Genomic DNA, 22696 nt, shown 5'->3' with positions numbered 1-22696 from the left:
TTTAAAAAAAAAAATTGTCTAATGTTGCTTTAAGGCAACCTATTCTTATGAATGAGATGTCTGAGGCACCAGATTTCACCATAAAAAATGTGTGTAGCATCTTTGGCAGTGCACCACAACACAGACACACTGCAGTGCACGTCTTTTGGAAAAGTGCATTGGGGTGCCATTCAGAATCAATGACACAACATGTCATCAGTGTGCATCACTGCAGTGTGATGGTGTAAATGAGGCTTAAAACAACGCTATTGTCAGATGTTTGCTATCACAGTATCTTATAAAAAAACTATTAAATGTCTTTTGGGGAGCCCTCTGATAACACTTGGTAGTTACCCATTGAATATATGGTCTGTAAGAGGTTTGTAATGATATGGTGACATTTTGTCCCTATAAATAAGGAGGCTGTTAGCACAGGTCACACAAAGCATTCACAACATGCAAAGAGCAACAACAAAATGGCATTCTGCCATATTCAGGTTTATGGAGATACGATTATGTAGAACTTTGCAAGTATGACTATCAACAGTGTAACACTGTGGCTGCCACACTTGTATAGCCATCTTTGATGCACTTGTGCTAGCATTTCCAGTCCAGTCTGTCCACATATTAAATTAGTATATCTGGGATTGCTAATGTTTTTTTGACATCATATTCATATTTGGATATGTATTTGTTTGCATATGGCAATAAAAACGCTTTAAAAAAAAGAGTATATGGGAAGTCACAAGCTTTAATACTCTTTTTATTCTTTCAACAGACCCCTTTATATTTGAGTAAACTAAATTAAAATTGATTGAAATGTTGCCACAGCAAAGACTGTATTGGAGTGTGTGTGCTGCAACTACTGTTATACAGTATATTTGGTCTTGAGTATAATCCACAGACACCTTTTCATTAACCACCTCCCGTCCGGCCATTGTGTATAAACAGCCGGATGGTGGCAGTGCAGGCGTGGGTGGCCGTTTATAAACGGCCTCCCCTCCTTCTGTTTGTGCGCGCTTCCTGGGAGCGCGCAGCACCGCGATCCGGTGCCCGCTGTGTCCTCCGGACACAGTGAAACACCAATGAAACACCAATCGTCATACGGGACCTATGTGAGAGGTCCCGATCATTGGCCAATCAGTGATCACATGCAGAGTAGTAAGCAAGATGTCACTTCTGACATCATTGCTTACTACGTGTGAAATCTGTGAATGATCACAGATGTCACATGGTACAAGGTTATTCACTACAGCTACAATCACAGGTCACACAGTATTTCTCAATGACTGCAAGAATGCAGCCAGAGAGAAGGAGAAATGGTTGCTTTTACAGCCTTTATGGGTGTAAAAGCAATCTGTTTAAAAAAATAAAAATAAAAACTTCATCACCCCCACAAGTAGTAGTGTCATCATGGTGACACTGTACTGCTAGGGTGACATTATGTAAAATAAAAAAAAAAAAGTATAATTTTTGGTTATAAACTAATTTGGGTTTTTTTTTTTTTTACTAAAAAGATAACTGAATAAATTTTGGCCAAGATTTATGATGAAATATTATTTATTTGCAAAATTGTATAAGAAAAACACTTTTTTTAAAAAAAAATTTGACTTTTTCATTTATATAGCAAAAAATAAAAATTCCAGTGGTGAATAAATACCACCAAAATAAAGCTTTATCTGTCTCAAAAAAATGCTAAAAAATTCATATGGGTACAGTGTTGCATGACCGTGCAATTGTCATTCAAAGTGTGATAGCGCTAAAAACTGAAAATTGGCCTGGACAGGAAGGGAGTAAAAGTGTCCGGACTTGAAGTGGTTAATATATACAGTTATATTTTAGTGGATTCCTTATCACATTTGGAAGGATCTGTATGTATAGATTGTGGTAAGATTGAGTTTTATTGATTTGTTTTATTGATTTGAGTTTTAAATACATTGAACTTCAGTAGTTTTAAATGCCTTAATTATTTCACCAGATACACTCCGCACACCATAGATTTGGACCACAGATTGAAACCTTTTATCCCAGACTTTATTCCTGCTGTCGGAGATATTGATGCATTCTTAAAGGTATTGTACTTAGTACAGTGATAATGAATTTAAAAATATAGATATTTTGGAGTATTTATTATTTATTAAGTGTTCTTGCATGGCAAGACCACTTACTGTTATCTCACATATATATTCTTATTATTATAGCCAAATTTACCACCCTAACTCCTCCCACAGTTTTTACACTACATAGACAGTAATATACCGAAACCTGCGTATTGTTCCCGATTGGTGTGCTATTAGTTTGTGGAACGTTTTGCCGAATGGTTCACAAAATATCGGCGTTTTTGTGGTGAAATCGGTCCCATAGGAATGAATGGCGGAATGTTCAAAACTAGAGTGGGAGCTGACAAAAGCTAGAGTGTGAGCTGAAAAATCAGGACATGATTTCTAAACTGCCATCACTCCCTCATTTTCAAACCCACCTACACAAATCATATATCAAAACGGTCAGCTATCCCTGCTGCCACTAACAATGTCCACGGCTAAGCCATAGTCCTGATAGTTTTCACAATATGACCATTTGTTTGCAACTCACGCCATCCATTGACATTCATTGCAACTTGAAGGGCAATTTCTAAACTGCGACTGTGCCTTCATTTTTAATATTTCAGAGACATACTATGCATCAAAATGTAGGTCTGGGTCTTGTGATTCTCACAATATAAAGCTCTTCGGTGTAGGGTTTAGGTTTGAAGATGGCAACCGCCGGTGAAGTGAGCAAGTTGGAGCAGTTTGTTTTTAACCGCTCTTCTCTGCCCTTGCTGTAGAGTGAGTTGCCATAGGAACCCAGGTGTTTGAGCAGGCAGCAGAGTGACAAGCCACTCCACCCAGTTACTCCGCCCACTCCAGTTGTAGACTACTGGTGGAAGCAAGAACACTTCACACAATTTCCCCAGAAATTGTAGCTTTTCTAGTTTTTAATTATTTTTATACCTGTATCAGTTATCTGTGTAAAACTAAAAGGTCTTATTAATAAATATTAATAAGAGCTTATTTCCTAATCGTAGATCACAGGACACAAGAAATGGTTATTTCTTAAACCACTGGTACATGCTCTACCTCCAGATGATTAGACATTGGCAAATAACAAAGCTTAACTCAGCCCTGTATAACTTGGTGATGTATAACCTCTGTCTGCTGAGAGTTTTCTTTTCTATGGTGCTTTTTAGATCTTCTAGCGAGATTGCATCCAGCTTCTGAGCCTTTTGTGCACTTGTAGCATTTACCTGGATCAGTTCCTTTGGACTTCAGTTCCTAGAGTTACTGTACCCAAATCCCAGGGTAAGAACAGGGATGACCTGTAATTTGCTCTGTGCACTGGTCCATGTGGAAAGCGCTCATCTTAGCAGGTGTATAGCCCAGTTTTTTTAAGACCCTGCAGGGCTACCTGACCTCTGAGAGGCAAGATTGAGTCGTTACATGGCTCTGAATCGTTTTCAATGTTTTCATAGTTGCCTAAGTATTGGGTTCCCTGGTGCTTTGCTCCTACCTTCAGATTTTGGGGGAAGTGGGTGTAGTTTTAGTGCTCTCTCATCTCCTCCAGGAGCGCAGGTGTGTAGTCAGTTGTAGTGCCTCCCAGAGGGTGCCCCATGTCCAGAGTAAAGAGGCATAGTGCAGTCCCCAGGCTATGGCACAGATGTTGTCAGACGAAGGACACCACAGGCTAAGTTCCTGTTTGGCAATGCCTCAGAGAGGTTTATCCAAAAGATCACAGCAGGAAAAAATACATCTCTACCCTTCCTTTGAGAAAAAGGCAGAAGCCGTCGGGGCAAAACCTCCTTGTCAGGGGCCGAAAATGGTTCCTTTTGTTTCTTCCAGAACTTGGGTTTCAAGCAGAAGACTCCATTTTTGAAGAAAAACTGGACTCCCAAGCCTGCTGGGGAGAGTTGATGTCCTTTTCCCAATGAAGGGGCATCCCCACTTCAAGTGGGGGGATGTATGGCACCTTTTGCAGCCATTTGGACCTGGGATATCGCAGATGTCTGGGTTGAAAACATTGTATCCAGAGGCTACAAGCTGCAATTTTGAAACTTGGTACCTCCATGCTTTATGCCTTTGAATATGCCTGTTGCACAGGACAAAAAAGCATCCCAGTTTGTTTCACTGGACCTGTTGCATCCTCAAAGGGTTATTGCCGCATTACAGAACAAGAATAGTTTCACTGTTATATTCCAATCTGTTCACTGTGTCCAAGCCAAATGGCGATGTGCAGCCCATTCTAGACCTAAAGCGATTGAACAAGTTCGTGTGTTCAAAAGTTCTGTATGGAAACCGTTCAGTTAGTGATTGCTTCTCTCCATAAGGGGTATTTTGGTGGCTTTAGTGGACATCAGCTTGCACATTCCCATATTTCTGCTTTTCCAGTATTACCTGAGTTTGGCGTTAGGGGAACAGCCCTTTCAGTTTGTGGATCTGCCCTTTAGCCTTGCCATGGCACCACAAGTTTTCACAAAGGTGTTGACCTTGGTATTAACTGTACTTCGAGCTTGGGCAATCCCCATTTTGGAGTGTCTGATGATCTCCTCTTTTAGGAACAGTCAGCGGACAGCCTCAAGGCCAACGTGTAAGAGATTTGTGCAAAGTCTACAAAACTTCAGCTGAATCCACGGTCTCGAAACGTTGATGTTGAATTTGTTGCACAACCTGGAATATTTGGGCCTGGGCCTGGGCCTGGACAATGTGCTGGCACATACTTTTTCCTTCTCCAGGAAAAACCGTGAACCCTCTGGTCCAAGGTTCAGGAACTATGATCCTAATCATGCCCTCTGTTGGCTTCTGCATGAGGGGTGCTGGGCTTGATGATGACCTCCTTCAAGTTAGTCCTGTACTCTGTTTCTCTCCAGAATGTTACAACTCAACATCCTGACAGCATGAGACAAATGGACACAGCCCTTGGATTGCTCCATGTGTCTTAAAATCAAGTCCAGGATGGCCCTAGAGTGGTGGCTGTCCAGCCTGGTACCAGAGTTGGGAAAGTTCTTTCTCCTTGTGGTGTAGAAGGTTCAGATGCTGAATGCCAGCCTCTCGGGCAGAATAGGAATCCTGGATTCCATATCTGTTCAGGGGACATGGTCATCGGAAGAAGCCTGGCTGCTGATCGGTGTTCTGGAAGAGTGATTTGGCTTGCCCTTCATCGCTGGATCCCCCTGCATCAGGGTCTGCCACTCAAAGTCCGATCTGACAACGCCATGGCATACCATTCTTTAAGGTGGGCTTGCTCTCAAAGAAGCAGACCTTGTTCTGACCAGAGCAGAACTGCACTTTCCAGCCCTGTCTGCAGTACACATTCCAGTCATAAAAAAATAGTCAAGCCGTCAACGCCTGGATCCTGGAGAATGGTCTGCCCATTTAGAAGTATTTTGGAAATTTGTCTCTGGTGGGGAATGCCCAACATAGATCATTTGGCACCCAGATTAAACCACAAATTGGACAGATTTGTGTCCAGAACCAGGGATCCTTGAGACTTTGTGGTGAATGCCCTTGTGACTATGTGGGACTCCTTATGACTGCTTCACAGTCTCTGGCATTAATGGCTATTGAAGCTCAGGTCCTGTAGAACAGGGAACGTTTAGGCATGGTGATCAGCTCCCTGCTGAAGGCCAAAAAAGTAATCTTCCTGCAAGGTATACCACTACACCTGCAAAGCATACTTAGTGCAAAAAGTGAAAGCTTCACCCCATTAAATACTCTGTAGGATGGGTTTTATCTTTCCTTCAGTCAGGTTTGGAAAAGTCCCTGACCACTAAAAACAAATTAATTTCACTTAGGACTACTGTTTTACTCAAAGTGATTCTAAACGTGCCAAACATCCCAGGCAGTGGGTGGGACCAACATGCCCTGTCAAGGCTATGACAGGAGGAGCCAATGTGAGTCACACATACCCACCCTGCCAGGGTCCCAGCTGCTTATGTCACCAGCAGCATCACCTGATAGGACCATTAAAAATGTTTAACAGAAGCTCCTCCTGTCATAGCCATTCATAGCAGGACAGGCTTCTTCTTGAAAGAAGAGGCAGTGTAGGCCATATACACATCTCACTGAGCATGCACACCAAAACTCCTGCAGTTTTGGTGCACATTCAAAAAGTGCACCACACCTGCAGGATATAATAGAAGTCTATTGCACATCTCAGCTAACAAAGGAAAGTTGCAGATGCACTGTGCTGCACCTGTGGTGCAGATAAACTGTAGCACATCAGTAGGAAAGCAGCCTTATAGGGGGCTCAGAACAATTAGGGTTCATTTATGCAGTTTGGGGGGTGGTAAAACACCATAGTTTTTCCCTCTCCTTTTTATTTTCCTCTCCTTTCTGCAGAGATTTTCAATCAACCGTTGGCCTGTGCGACAGGTTGGATAATATCGATCCTTGTATTCCCCCCAGCCTAGCCAACGAGCATGCGCAGACCTTAGCTTAGCACTGGGTCGACTGTGATGAGCCCATTTCTAGACTGCGCAGCCACCCTGCTTTACCATCTCTGGCTTTGATGGCTTGGCTATTGAGGGACGGGGTTGCCGACTTCGGTGATTCCCACTATGTTGAAGGTGCGTAAGTCCACTTCCCGGAGGATCTATCATCGCACCTGGAAGGCTTACATTTCATATTGCGATGCCGTGGGTTGGCATCCACGCTCCTTTTCCGTATCTCGGATTCTGGCCTTTCTACAAAGGGGTGTTGATCAGAAACTAACCTTGAGCACTATTAAGGGCCAAGCATCTGCTCTTGTGATCCTTTTTCAACGCCTCTTGGCTATGCACTCTTTGGTTCGAACCTTTATTCAGGGGGCTTGACATTTTGTTCTCCCTATGTGCCCGCCATTGGCGCCATGGGACCTGAACCTAGTTCTCCCAGTCCTTCAGAAACCACCATTTGAGAACATTATGGATCTTCCCTTTCTCATGCTCTCTCAGAAGGTCGCCTTTCTGGTCGCTATCACCTCTGCTCATCTGGTGTCTGAGCTGGCGGCCTTGTCTTGTAAGTCTCCCTATCTGGTACTTCACAAGGATAAGGTGGTTCTTCGTCTGCCTCCCTCCTTTCTTCCAAAGGTGGAGCCTGCCTTTCATCTAAGTGAGGACATTGTACTCCCTTCTTTGTGTCTGCGGCCATCTCATCCTAAGGAGATTGCGCTGCACTCGTTGGACGTGGTCCGGGCCGTCTGTGTGTACCTTTCTGTTACCTCCCCCTTTCAGAGGTTAGATTCACTCTTTGTGATTGTAGATAGTCTGCCAAAGGGTTTAGCAGCATCTTAAGCCACTATTTCTTCTTGGATCAGGTAGATGGTTGTCCAGGCTTATGCAATTAGGGGTCAGGTGCCTCCCTTCCCTGTCACGGCACACTCTACTAGGCCGATTAGTGCATTCTGGGTTTTCTGACATCAGGTGTCCATGTCTCAAGTTTGTAAGGTGGCTACCTGGTCGTCTGTGCACACTTTTACTAAGTTTTACAAAGTTGATGTTCTGGCATCTTTGGATGCATGCTTTGTCCGCAAAGTTGCAGGCGGTTGGCTGAGGTTTTTTGGGCCTGTTGCAGGGGGTTCCTTTGGGTGGTTGTGTGGTGTTTTTTTTTTTTTTGTTTTTTTTTTTGCTGTCAATGAATGAAAGAGAAAATGGGATTTTTTTGTTACTCACTGTAAAATGCCTTTCTCTTGAGTTCATTGATGGACACAGCACCCACCCCCTCCTTTTTTATTTCTACTGCTTTGTAACGAACTGAGCTGCCTATTGCAGAGTGGGAGGTTACTACCAGTTAGGACAGCACATAGGTGGTGCTGTGCTTGTCCTTTTTTTTTCTGCCTAGTCCTACTCCTGAAGGTGGCGATATACTGCTACAGTCAAGATTGTGAAGGCTGTGTGAGTCAATGAACTCAAAGAAAGGGATTTTACGGTGAGTAACAAAAAAAAATCCCGTTTTTACCACCCCTGCCCCAACCACACCCCCTTTAGCTACAGTAGCCAGAGGTGTACACATGTCGCAGCTGCAGCAGGAGTTATATGTCCTGTCCTGGTTGGTGGGTGTGTAGCATCTGCCAAGCATGACCCATTCAAGTGAATGAGGCCACTCTGCAAGTGCCCTGCAACCTTGAAGCACAGCAAGCAAGGCGTTCAATCCGGCAGTGTTGTGTTGCTTTCTCACCACCTGCTTTAACCTTTTGGACCCTGCAGAAACATACAGTTGTGGGGTGCTTGCGGAGTGGCCCCATTTACTTGAATGGGTCGTAATTGGCAGGTGGTAGCACCTACCAAAAGCAACAGGGAGTTTTATTCCTGCTGCAGCATGTGTACACATTTGGCTGCTGCGTCAGCGGCTAAAGGGGGTAGGAATTGTGGGCGGTAAATATGTGACTCAACCACAGGGTTTTACCACCCGCCAACTTTACGTGTGAATGAGCCCTTAACCATTTGCCGCCCGCCCTATGGCCAAATGGCGGCCGGCAAATGCCCTCAGCGTTCCGGGTGGACGCCATATGGCGTCCTCCCGCACATGCGCAGATTCCGCTCCTGCAGAGCCGCGCAGCGGCACGATCTTTCACCGGCCGTGTACCTCGAACACGGCCGATGACTGACAGATCTGAGTATCGGCCCCCGTTGCCGGTACCATGTGACCTGCTGTGACCAATCACAGCAGGTCACATGACAGTTGTAGACAATGGATGGCTTCATTCATGCCATCCATTGTATACTAGTGTCTAGCTGTGAATGGTTACAGCTGATCACATGCACATGTTATGTGATTAGCTGTGGCCAAATCACAGCTAAGCACAAAAAAAAAAAAAAAAAATCCCTGAATGAATCGATGTCATTCAGGTAAATACTTGCTTATAGCAAAGTAACTCTTTGCTATAAGCAAATTGTGTAAAAAAAAAAAAAAAAAAAAAAAAAAAATACTGATCACTTCCCCAAAGTAGTACAATGCTACTATGGTAACATTGTACTACTTTGGTCATAGTGAAATATGAAAAAACTTAAAAAAAAGAAAAAAAATTTAATAAAAAATAATAAAAAAAATATATATATATTTTTTTTTTCATACTGTCACCAGTCAGTGTCCCTGATTACTGCCATGCCAGTTATATGATGACGCTGTACTGCACTGGTGACAGTATGTAAAAAAAAAATAGTGAAACTAATTTTTTTAATTTTTTAATTTTCCGAAAAATTATGACAAAAAAATACAACTTCAAAAAACTTGCCATGCCTCTTATGAAGTACGTCGGACTGTCTACTCTGCAAAAAGGGGTCATTTGGGGGATATCTGTACTATTCTGACATTAGATTGGCTGTCAGTACTTCAGGATTGATCAATATTCAGATCTATACCATAATTTGTGAACTCTATAACTTTCCTACAAACTAAAAAATACATCCTAATTTGGGTTATTTTCACCAAAGACATGTAGCAGAATACATCTCGGCCTAAATTTATGAAGAACAATTATTTATTTGCAAACTTTTATAACAGAATTAAAGAAAAATGTGTGTTTTTTTTCAAAGTTTTTGGTCTTTTTTTGTTAATTTAGCAAAAAATAAAAACCCCAGCAGTGATTAAATACCACCAAAAGAAAGCTCTAGTTGTGTGAAGAAAATGATAAAATTTTAGTTTGGGTACAATGTTGTATGACCGCGCAATTGTCATTCAAAGTGTTAGAGCGCTGAAACCTGAAAACTGGCCTGGGCAGGAAGGGGTAAAATTGCCCGGTATTGAATTGGTTAAGGTGCCGCTACCAAATGCAACTAAGGTCTCATTCACAAGTACAGCAGACACTGCTGCTCCTCTGAAACGCGATCCGAGTGTATTTGACAGGTGGTGAGGAGCCAATATGTTCCCTCTTCACCGCTTAGTTTAAACCCACGATTGCTGTGCAATGCATGTGATTGCAACACGGTTGTATGGAATTTAGAGGTTTAAATTAGGTGCGAGGAGGTGACACTCTGTCCAGTGATCTTTGACTTCTCCCATGTTGTTCAGGTAGAGCTCCACCTCTTTAAGGTTGCCTACCCTTGCTCTAAAGGGTTGCAAATTATAAATTCCAAGTTCTAATATAAAGGATTTTTTTTTTATCAGTAGAATATATAAAGGCATTTTAATGACATTTATACATATGTTAGATGGAACCATATTGTTTTATTTTATATATACTGTTGTGTTCAAAATAATAGCAGTCAGACATCACTAACCTGAGCAATCACTGTTTTTGGTAGAAATGATATTTCTACATGGCAAATAATTTACTAGCAGGTGTAGTAGAGTAATAGAAATCCAACAGACCCAACAGTCATGACATGCATGCTGCTGATTCTGTGTAATTGAATGACTAATTGAAAGGGGCATGTTCAATATAATAGCAGTGTGGAGGTCTATTAGTGAGGTCATTCATTCTTTGAAAAACAGGTGGCAATTATTGCCCTTATTTAAGGAAGGAAGGCAGCAAATGTTGTACATGCTGGTTACAGTGCATTTCTCTCTGAAATTCTGAGGAAAATGGGTTGTTCCAGACATTGTTCAGAACAGCGTACCTTGATTGGAGAGGGGAACACATACAAAGAAGTGCAGAAAATGATAGGCTGCTCAGCTAAAATGATTGCAAATGCTTTAAAATAGAAACCAAAACCTGATAGACGTGGAAGAAAGCGAAAAACTACCATTCGAATGGATAGAAGAATAGCCAAAATGGCAAGGACTCAGCCAACAATCAGCTCCAGGAAGATCAAAGAAGGTCTAAAGTTACCTGTGAGTACTGTTACAATTAGAAGACGCCTATGTGAAGCCAAGCTATCTGCAAGAAGCCCCCGCAAAGTCCCACTGTTGAAAAAAAGATGTGCTGAAGAGGTTACAATTTGCCAAAGAGCACATTGACTGGCCTAAAGAGAAATGGCGCAACATTTTGTGGACTGATGAAAGTAAGATTGTTCTTTTTGGGTCTATTGGCCGGAGACAGTTTGTCAGACGACCCCCAAACACTGAATTCAAGCCACAGTACACTGTGAAGACAGTGAAGCATGGTTGGGCAAGCATCATGATATGGGGATGTTTCTCATACTACGGTGTTGGGCCTATTTATCGCATACCAGCGATCATGGATCAGTTTGAATACATCAGAATACTTGAAGAGGTCATGCTGCCTTATGCTGAAGAGGAAATGCCCTTGAAATGGGTGTTCCAACAAGACAACGACCCCAAACACACCAGTAAATGTGCAACATCTTGGTTCCAGACCAACAAGATTGACGTTATGGAGTGGCCAGCCCAATCCCCGGATCTTAATCCAATAGAAAACTTGTGGGGTGACATCAAAAATGAAGTTTCTGAGGCAAAACCAAGAAATAGAGAAGAACTGTGGAATGTAGTCCAATCATCCTGGGCTGGAATACCTGTTCACAAGTGCAAGAAGTTGGTTGACTCCATGCAACACAGATGTACAGCAGTTCTCAGAAACAGTGCTTATACAACTAAATATTCATTAAGTGATTCAAAGGAAAGCAAAATCTTCAAACATTTTTCAGTTTATATAGTGAATGTTTGAGTTTGTAAAGAAGAATACAAACACTGCTATTTTTTTGAACAGTCTAATATTCACTTTTCTTCAGTTTTTTTAGAGGAACACAAATGTGATATATTTTTCTTCATGTTTTGATTTGGAATAGAATGTGTAGTGTTCCCAATGCATTTGTGTGGATGGAAATAAAAGCTATTAGAAGGATTTTGAGCTTTATTCACTTTTTTCAACACACTGCTATTTTGAACACAACTGTGTGTGTGTGTGTGTGTATATATACCGTATTTTCCGGCGTATAAGACGACTTTTTGACGCTTGAAAATTTCAAAAGTCAGGGGTCGTCTTATATGCCGGTATACGTCAGGGTGGCAATTTTTAGGGGGGCGGCGTGGTGCCGTCGCCGCCCCCCCCCTTCCGACGGAAGGGACACTAAGTACAGGGGTGGGCAGAGGGCTGCTGTCTCTTACCTGGCTCCCACGACGATCCATCCAGGAAGTGCTGCTCCTTCAGTCACTCCGGCCACTCCCTCACTCCTGCCGCTCGGCTCCGCCTCTTCACCGGTGATTGGCCGCCAGAACTGTAGCTCAGGAAAGGCACACAGATGGCCAATCACGGGCGAGGAGGCGGAGCCGAGCGGACCCGCGAAAATCGAGTGAGGGAAAAGCTGGTAAGTGTGCAGTGCAGAGCTGCTGCTGCAACCACATATGCTGGCTGCAGCAGTACCATACTGCAACAGGGGTCAGCAAGTGCCAGTGGTGTCAGTGGGAGGAATAGTGCCGCATCATTGGTGTCACTGATACTAATGATGGGGCATTATTCCTCCCACTGACACCAATGATGGGGCACTATTCCTCCCACTGATACCAATGATGGGGCACTATTCCTCCCACTGATACCAATGATGGGGCACTATTCCTCCCACTGACACCAACGATGGGGCACTCTTCCTCCCACTGACACCAATGATGGGGCACTATTCCTCCCACTGACGCCAACGATGGGGCACTATTCCTCTCCCCACTGACGGGGTACTATTCCTCCCACTGACACCAATGATGGGGCACTATTCCTCCCACTGACACCAATGATGGGGCACTATTCCTCCCACTGACACCAATGATGGGGCACTATTCCTCCCACTGACACCAATGACGAGGCGCTATCCCTCCCACTGACACCAATGATGGGGCGCTATCCCTCCCACTGACACCAATGATGGGGCGCTATCCCTCCCACTGACACCAATGATGGGGCGCTATCCCTCCCACTGACACCAATGATGGGGCGCTATTCCTCCCACTGACACCAATGATGGGGTGCTATTCCTCCCACTGATATTAATGATGGGACACTATTCCTCCCACTGATATTAATGATGGGACACTATTCCTCCCACTGATATTAATGATGGGGCATTATTCCTCCCACTGATACCAAGGATGGGGCACTATTCCTCCCACTGATACCAAGGATGGGGCACTATTCCTCCCACTGATACCAAGGATGGGGCACTATTCCTCCCACTGACACCAACGATGGGGCACTATTCCTCCCCCCAATGACGCCAACGATGGGGCACTATTCCTCTCCCCACTGACGGGGTACTATTCCTCCCACTGACACCAATGTTGGGACACTATTCCTCCCACTGATACCAATGATGGGGCACTATTCCTCCCACTGACACCAATGACGAGGCGCTATCCTTCCCACTGACACCAATGATGGGGCACTATCCCTCCCACTGACACCAATGATGGGGCGCTATCCCTCCCACTGACACCAATGATGGGGCGCTATTCCTCCCACTGACACCAATGATGGGGTGCTATTCCTCCCACGGACACCAATGATGGGACACTATTCCTCCCACTGATATTAATGATGGGACACTATTCCTCCCACTGATATTAATGATGGGGCATTATTCCTCCCACTGACACCAATGATGGGACACTATTCCTCCCACTGATACCAAGGATGGGGCACTATTCCTCCCACTGATACCAAGGATGGGGCACTATTCCTCCCACTGACACCAACGATGGGGCACTATTCCTCCCCCCAATGACGCCAACGATGGGGCACTATTCCTCTCCCCACTGACGGGGTACTATTCCTCCCACTGACACCAATGTTGGGACACTATTCCTCCCACTGATACCAATGATGGGGCACTATTCCTCCCACTGACACCAATGATGGGGCACTATTCCTCCCACTGACACCAATGATGGGGCACTATTCCTCCCACTGACACCAATGATGAGGCGCTATTCCTCCCACTGACACCAATGATGGGGCACTATCCCTCCCACTGACACCAATGATGGGGCGCTATCCCTCCCACTGACACCAATGATGGGGTGCTATTCCTCCCACTGACACCAATGATGGGGCACGATTCGTTGCTCTGACACCAATGATATGGCACGATTCCTCGCTTTGACACCAATGATGGGGCACTATTCCTCCCACTGACACCAATGATGGGGCACGATTCGTTGCTCTGACACCAATGATGGGGCACTATTCCTCCCACTGACACCAATGATGGGGTGCTATTCCTCCCACTGACACCAATGATGGGACACTATTCCTCACACACTGACACAAATGATGGGGCACCATCATTGGTGTCAATGGGAGGAATAGTGCCTCATCATTGGTGTCAATGGGAGGAATAGTGCCTCATCATTGGTATCAGGGGGAGGAATAGTGCCCCATCATTGGTGTCAGAGCGAGGAATCGTTCCCCATCATTGGAATACCATACTGAAATACCATACCATATTGAAATCAAATCTGATGTTTTTTTAATTTTTATTTGGTGTGTGTTGGAAGAGGGGTAGTCTTATACGGCGAGTATAGCCCAAACCCTATATTATAGCAGGAAAAGTAGGGGGTCGTCTTATACGCCCAGTCGTCTTATACGCCGGAAAATACGGTATATATACTTCAGAGGAATAGTATAGCAGTTGGGAAGGTAGCAAGCTGAGAATTCAAGCTTTTGACTTTTGAAGAAAAATATAGATGTGCCTGTTATTGACCTGTCTATATCTCTGGATATTGTGATAATTTGACATGCTGTTTTAATTGAGGATCCGTTTACAACAGAAAGCTGTGCTGATTTCTCATCTGCTGGTGTCTGCTAGGAGACACAGTGGCAATGTGCAGATCCAGGCACGAGACACTGTTTTCTTTCTTTTTCACAGGGCTTCATTTAAATGTCATCAGTGATTGGTGAATAGCATTGCGATGCGGTGGTTCGCCTCGCAGCCTGCTTCTCTGAAAAAAGTGGGAATAGCTGATTGCGTAGCCTTAACGCATCTACTATGAATGGACCCTCAGAGTCTGTTCGCTTTTGTCCATTCTACTGCATGAAAACGCATTTCAAGTAGTAATTTCATTAATTCTTATGTTACTGGTTCACATCAGAGCATTGCTGCTTAGTGTTTTTTAAATTATAGCTATATAAATACATGCTGCACATGTGTTTTAAGCAAGTTAAGCAGCTGCATTGGAATCCTATTTATTACATTTTATGGTATCAGAAAGTTTTGTCTGTCTGGAAAAATTCCTTGTTTTAGAAATTGTGATGAAATATATACCTTTATGTAGATGACATCCCAAGTTTATCATATATTCATGTATTTCCCATGTAGGTTCCACGGCCTGATGGTAAACCCGATAACCTTGGTCTGTTAACTCTGGATGAACCATCAACAAAGCAATCTGATTCCACTGTTATGGCTCTATGGTTGACTGAAGGATCAAAGCAACACAGTGTTTCGGTGAGTAACTATGTCAGGAAGCTCAAACTATGGAAGCAAACATCATGAATCTCTGAGGGATAACAAAGAACTATTTATAATTCTGTGGGTAAGATTTGTATATAGAATATTCAACCCTGATAGTATACTTACTAAATGTGGTGTATCAGACAGTGTTATCACATGTGATAATATCACTAGATTAATCAAAAACGGTATTTCTTAAACGTACATCACAGGGTTTCTCTTAATTATGACTAATTGCTTGCTATGCTGTCGCCTACAGATAAATGGACGCCAGACAAAAAAAGGCAGGCTCTTCATGAGGCATATCCTTCTGCAGCACAACACAGCTTTAGTTTTGTGTTAGTGACCTTACATCATGGATGTGCCTCTGAATTATGAAGAATTGTATCTATGGCCATTTGCCTGTGGATTTTACTGCCTATTACATATACCCCTGCTAAGGAATAGGAAGGGCTATTTCTGGATGGGTCGCCTAGGGTTCTGAGCCTAGAGGAATGGTATTCAGACCCCATTGTGAAGATCAAGGATGGCCTATAGGGTTGCTGGTCAGTACTGGACCCTGTGGGCAGCACTAACCTGGGTACCTGGTATCCAGTACCAATGTTGGCAGGGTGCTGTAAAGGTTCAGTGCAGGGATCCCCAGGGAAAGTCGTGCCCTTAAAAGCCCCTTTGTGGCATTCCTGCTGTGATGGGTAAAGATGTGGGCTTTCTGATAGACCTACAGCCTAAACTGGTTAGTTTTCCTGTGTGAAAGCTGCTCCTGTGGATATCCTTCTTACATATGCCCCATACTGCAGGATCCTGTTGTGCTGTGCTGTGATACTGTACTGTGCTGTACGGCGCTGCTGCAGGTGGGGCAGACTGTGAGCTGCCTATGTTTGGTACTGTGTCTTCTGGAAATAGCTGGGTCTCTGCTACTGTGTTTGGTGGTCGTGGAAAAGCATGGGCCTGGCTGCATGCATGGCCACCATGATGGATTCCCTGGGCACTCTAAAATGTATGGATAAGCTCCTGCGGACATCTTAACAACACAGTGGCACAGGCAGTGGTGCAGGACTCCTGATCCAGGGTATCTCCTTGCAAAACACTCCTCTCAGCTGGGTGGCAGTATTCCCCTGGGAGGCCTTGTATTCTTCAACAAGTCATGGAGGATCTCGGGCAGAGGGGTGGGAAGGGAAGGGAAATAGTAGGGAAGACCCCCTTACATAGTTTGCTCTGTAATGGCTCCCCTCAGGGTCATATCAGTTCTCAATCCCTGCCCTTACCTGATTTTTCCACTGTTTCAGGGCAGGCCCCTTTGTTTCTAGAGCGGAATTTTCATTTGCTCTCTCAGGCTTGCACAAACAGCTCTCATGTGTTCTCACTGGATTGGAATGTCTGGGATACAAATGTGGGTACTTTCCTTGTTCTCTCGGTTTTTAAGGATACTATGGATAAAAGGTTGGAAGCTCTCTTTAAGGTGTCCTTCTCCTTGGTAGGTGCAGCCGTCAATGGCTGCAATGGGAATATGCCAAGGAGTGGCCAAAACCTGTCATTTGGAGGAGTTCCTGGGAGCCTCAGGTTTCTTGATGGATGCTTTGGAAGATTTCACTGAGCAACTCTATAGACAAACCTTCTGTCCATCCATATAACGGTAATCCTGTGGCTTAAACTTTTCTGTAAAAAGCAAATAGAGTGGCTGTCTTTGAGGGCAAATGTTTGTTTCGGTTGTCATTGGATGCTTTGATCAGAAGGTGACTGTGGGGGGGGAGAAAAGCATATTGTTGACCCTGAAGAAGGCAAAACAGATGGGTCCAGGGCCTTCTTCAACTACAAACAAGTAGTCATTTCATGAACCAAAGACCTCAGGCTCCAAAAAAGAAGCCTACCACGCAGTTTTGCAAGAAGAACTGGAACTTAAAGACCTCAAAGTCCAGAGACCAGTCCTCTTCCCAATGAAAGGGTTCCCCCACTATTGCGGTTGGGGGATGCTTATCGGATTTCTCGGCTGTATGGGCTTGGGACAATGCAGACAAATTAATCTACAGTGTGCTGTCAGGAGGTTACAAGCTGGAATTCAGAAGCTTTCAGCCTCCATGTGCTCAATTGTCTTAGAACCCCAAAGAAGAGCGAGTTCCTTTGCAGCATTGGAAACATTGCTGTCTCAGGATGTAATTCCTGCAAAAATTTAGAACGGAGTCCACCCAGTTTGCAATTGATTCACAGCAGGGGAAATTCCTGTTGTCAATAGATACTAAGGATGTCTACCTGCACATCCTCATCTTTCAGCTTCCCCAGCAGTTTCTAAGGTTTGCTGTGGAGAATTGTCAATACCAGTTTGTGACATTGCCATTTGGCCTATCCACTGCTTCCAGAGTGTTCACCAAGGTGTTGGCTCTCATGCTGGTGTTTTTGAAAACCTGGAGTATCCCCATTTTGGAGGTTTAATTGGATCAGGCCTTGTCTTTAAACATTCCAGATAGTGCAGGTTCTAAAGCAGTTTGATTGAGTATTGAACATTCAAAACCAGCCTTGTTCTGGAATACTTGAATCTAGTGTTCTTTCCATAAAGAAAGTGTCGTTCTCTCAGATTCCCAGTGGAATTTTAAAGTCTCTGGAGATTTCTATAACCACCTCTGCATGAGGGTGCTGAGGAAGATGGTCTCTGCCCTTGATACTATTCCGCATGCCCAGTTCCACTCCTGGGAGTTGCAACTTAGTATTTTGTTTGCCTGGGGCAAGAGTCCACAGTCCTGGATTTAACTATGCATCTGAATCCAAAGGCCAAGTTGGCTCTGGAGTGGTGTATCTCTTTCTGAATGTTGCAAGGTAATTTCATCTGATAACCTGGAAGATTCTGATGACATATGCAAGCTTGACAGGCTGGGGAGGTGTGCCATCAATTCAGGGAACATGATCAATAGAGCAGCAGACCTTGCTAATCAACATTTTGGAACTTCTGGCAATTCACATAGCTGTCCAATAATGGTGTGGTTGCCATCGGGATCTCCCAGTTTGGGCACAGTCTGGCAATGCCAAAGTGGTGGCATACAGCGGATAAAATAAGTATTGAACATGTCACCTTTTTTCTAGGTAAATCTATTTCTAAAGGTGCTAATAACATTAAATGTTCACTCCATGTTGATAACAACCCATGCAATTCATACATACAAAGAAACCAAAACAAATAAGTTCAGAAATTAAGTTATGTGTAATAAAATGGAATGACACAGGGAAAAATTATTGAATACATGAAGAAAGGGAGGTGTAAAAAGGGCATGGAAAGCCAAGACACCAGCTGAAATTTATCAGTAATTAGCCATTACACTTGAAAGACTTATTTTGCCTGGTGTGAGGCTCAAAGGTTTCATCCTCAACAGTATGTTGCGGGATGTATTTTGGCTCTTCTCCAGTCTGCCTGGATTGGTCTCTGACTTTGAGTACTATCTGGGTCAGATTTTGGCCTTGACTATTCCATTCTAGAGGCCTTCTCCATCTCATTCATTGGTAAATGCTTTTGTATAGGGGATCATGCAGATTGGTCTGCCTGTCTGGTCTCCAGTGTACCCATCGGGACTTAATTGGTTGTCTCTTTTTGACAGCATGCTCATGGGTTTGAACCCATTTGGGTATTCCTTTTGGCACTTCTTACATACAAGGAGGTCTGTTTGTGGCCATTACTCCAGCTCATAGGGTCTGGGTATGGGCTGTACTCTCCTGTTACAAACAAACACTTTTTGGCCCTTCGTTGAGATAGTATTTCAGCTTCTGCCTTCCCTTTTTTTTTTTTTTTTTTTTTGCTTAAGTCATGGTACACATTATAAGCAACCACTTGCCTTTTTATGGTGTTTTATTTATACCAGAACCAGGACATTGTGATACTTTTTCTCCTAATTCCAAACACCCGAGGATGGCAGTATAACTTCAGTCATGAATAATAGAAACCCTGTATCCTTTGATGTACTCCAAAGAGAGGCTTCCATAGGTAAATCAAAAATCCTAATATCAAGTATTTAATACCTAATTTGTACTGCTTTACCAGTGTTAAAATTGTGCTATATTTTGAGTTGATACAAGATAGTGAAAAGCTACTTCCTCATGATCAGGCATTTATGTTTAATGTTGCTGGATGTTTTTTATTTATTTATGTATTTATTTTTCTCCTGTTCTTGTGCCCTTCAGTAGCAGCCCAGAATTTAGGATATGCAATTACTGGAGTATCATTGAGGATGTGGCTCACTGCATACTGCAACCAGCCTGTGTGCACTTCTGCATTAGGAGGGTTTTTGGGAGAGGATAAAATGGACACTGCCCCCTTCTAAACCATGTTGGCCGATGTTGTGTTCCAGGCCTTTTATTGCCCCTGATACCCAGGACGGGATGCAGTATACATTGTGCATAAATAATTCACCAATGATCTTCTTGCTTCTGCAGCCAACATGTGGCCCTTCTTTACCCAGACCAGGGTGAAACAAGCCTAGTCTTGGTCTACAATTGAATAAATCCAAGTTAAGCTGTTATCTATAAAATGGAATTCATGTAATTCTGTAATTATTCTCCTGTGGATTTCCAATATTCATAATCTCTTCTAAGCACCAGGCCTACCAAAGTAGCAATGGAGAGACCTGCCCGTATGCCTAGTGTGACACTAGTATCTTTTTGCATGGGGGTGATGCTGTTGCGAAAATAGATTAATAATGCCAGTAAAGTAGCAACTCTGTTCATGGTATTTAACATGATTTAGCACATAGTACATCTATAATTACAATGATATTTTTTTGCTGGAATTAGTACAGTACATTAATATGAACTGCCATTCTAATGACACAATGTAAAACACTTTTTCATTGGAGCACAACAAAACAAAAAAGGACCCTTCGTTTTTCATGCCACTGTTATGTCTTCCTAGCAGCAGCAAATAAAAGTGAAGAGTCTGGACAATGCAGAAAGGAATCTCAAAGCTATAGATTCTTGGATAACAAGCATCAGCGAATTACATCATTCAAAACCACCTGCTAGTGTTCACTATACTCGGTAAATTCTTAACTTTCTTATCGTATACCCGTATACATTATTCTGTATTTGAAATAGGTCTGCCTGTGAATTGGAAGAGGACCTCTTCCCTGACTGTCATGGCTTCTCTCATCTTCTGTTTCCCACACATGGCTTCAGCTCATTTTTTATGAATATTCATAGGCTTTGATAAACGTTTTCAGCTGAAATAGTTTTTATAAATGGCTTAAGGAGGACTGATGAATGACAAACCTAATCGAATTTTACATAAGCAGGTCAGGAAAACAGAGGGCAGTATGATAAACTACAGTTCACATACCTCACTTCTCTTTCCTGCACAAAATTCTTGAATACAGTTTTCCTTCATTGTACCAGACATTTAGGGCTCATTCACGTGAGTGCAGAGGCTTAGGCAATGATCAAGCCCTGTTTGTTTATGGGTCTGGAGCTCTGCAGGCAGCCTGTGTTAATCAATAAAGGTGCAGCATGGGAGATGGAGGGGTTATAGAATGTATTTATTCATTTAGGGGAGAAAAGAAAAAAGTATATTTTGGAAGATGGAATGTTTTAATGTTTGTACAAGTATGAAATAAAAAGTTATAAAAAAAAAAAATAAAGGTGCAGCAGCTGTACATCTGAGTTTGACAGGTACACAAGGATGGGTGTGAGCAGGGGCACACTGACCATTTGGAAACTCGGGCATTGCCCGAGGGCCCGGGGTCAGTAGGGGGCCCCATGAGATGCTCCTGGTACCTTTTTACCTTTTTCATAGGCTTTTTTGAGTTTGGGCAAGGACACAGGGGCCCCATGATCCCCTATTGCCCGGGGGCCCCATGAGTTGTCAGTCCACCCCTGGGTGTGAGACCACAAACATACACTGTCTTTTCTCTGGGCCATGCACCATTTCTACTAAACTGTCAGACTCGGATGTCTGTACAGCTGCTTCACCACCATTGACTAATATAAGCTGTCTGCACTGCCATGCCTTCATGCTTCTCCAGACGAGTACACACATGAGTCTTGCACATTGTTTGGGCCCCTACTCCTATGTAAATGAGTCTTTAGTGAGATAATGAATGCTCCCTAATTTATTCTACAAATCCTAGTCTAAAATAATCTCCAGTAAACTCAAATTTTTCCTCTTTTCATGTAAATGTATCTTAAACATATAAATCATTTGTCTCTAGGCCTATGCCAGAAGTTGAAACACTGATGCAGGAGTGGCTGCCAGAATTTGAAGAACTCCTTGGAAAGGTTTGGTTTCTAATGTGAAATTCATATTTGTGGACTACAGGAACAGTCATTCTAAACTTCTCCCCTTGCTTGTTTCATCAGGTTAGTTTGCCAGCAGCTGATTTGGACTGTGACCTACCCACCTATATTGATATGATATGTGGTAAGTTTGCAAACATAAGTCCACTTCCTCATGGCACGCTGATAGATGTCTGTGTGGAGATCTGCAAGAACTGGAAAGAGAGAGCCTAGGGAGATAAGCGACACAACAGGGGGGCTCTCTTCAGGTTGGAGAGCATGTCCCAATGCTCTCTTGTTACTCTGCTACCTTCCTGTGTTAGAGTCTGCAGGCTGCAAACCCCGGGACCCATGCACTTGTTCTTCTCTCCAGGTCAGGATCTGCAGAAATCCCCACTCTACCAATATCAGGATCTCTCCTTCCAGTCACAGTGCTTTTAGAGAGGTAGCAAGGAGGTGTTATATCGCCTCCTGATTTAACCCTGTATTCTCTACTACCATGCTGCAATCTCATGCATTGCATGCAGTTGCAGTACAGCCCTGTTGTACTCAATGGTTGAGTTAAAAATGCTGCAACATGTGGACAGCCCTGTTTGGCGTTTTTTTTTATTACTTCGGATGGGTGGTAGGACTCAGCAGCCTGGTATTACCAACCTCTGACTGCCCATCTGAAAGAAACCTATTTTATAAGCAGTTGTACTTATTATTTTTCCTAGCACTAGGTGTCTGTTTTCTATATGTTTATGTACTTATGAACCTTCCCAGGTCCAAAATGAATATTGAGCAAAATTAGGTTTGGCCATCCACAACAGTCCCAGTTTCTTATGTGGCCCCTTGGGAAAATTAATTGCCCACCCCTGATCAAGACCAAGCCTAATTGCATTGACAGGCAAGGTTGTTTTCGTAAGCCTTTGCATATACACAGCAATGTGTTATGGACAGTCAGCAACATGATGTAGGAAAGACTGTATGCTGCCCTGTTACAGTCCTCCCACCCTAGGCCGTGACCTGCATTTGGCTGTGCAGAAATGGTCTTTAATTTAAAGATTTTGTCATCCGTGTCTGTGAGATAAAAGAAAACAGTAGGTGATACATGATACAGACAACTGGCAAAAAACAAGACTTGGT

The 22696-nt window shown here is 43.5% G+C and overlaps 1 protein-coding gene across 2 annotated transcripts in view; it reads left to right on the top strand.

Annotated features, from left to right (window-relative positions):
• IFT46 (intraflagellar transport 46) overlaps positions 1-22696 on the top strand; it is a 50181-nt gene that overhangs the window by 21616 nt on the left and 5869 nt on the right. Inside the window, exons 6-10 of one of the 2 annotated variants that reach the window (XM_089678591.1) lie at positions 1958-2051; positions 15191-15319; positions 20217-20338; positions 21505-21571; positions 21653-21713. In XM_089678591.1, the coding sequence (XP_089534717.1) occupies positions 1958-2051; positions 15191-15319; positions 20217-20338; positions 21505-21571; positions 21653-21713 (473 nt within the window). Of the gene's footprint in view, positions 1-1957; positions 2052-15190; positions 15320-20213; positions 20339-21504; positions 21572-21652; positions 21714-22696 lie in introns of both variants that reach the window. The other variant, XM_089678590.1, reaches the window with a different exon arrangement.

Source organism: Staurois parvus, unplaced genomic scaffold, assembly GCF_062004578.1.
Source record: "Staurois parvus isolate SC_StPar_1 unplaced genomic scaffold, SC_StPar_1.0 ptg000207l, whole genome shotgun sequence".
NCBI lineage: Eukaryota > Metazoa > Chordata > Amphibia > Anura > Ranidae > Staurois > Staurois parvus.
The sequence above is the reverse complement of the archived record's forward strand: the minus strand, read 5'-3'. Positions and strand labels throughout refer to the sequence as shown.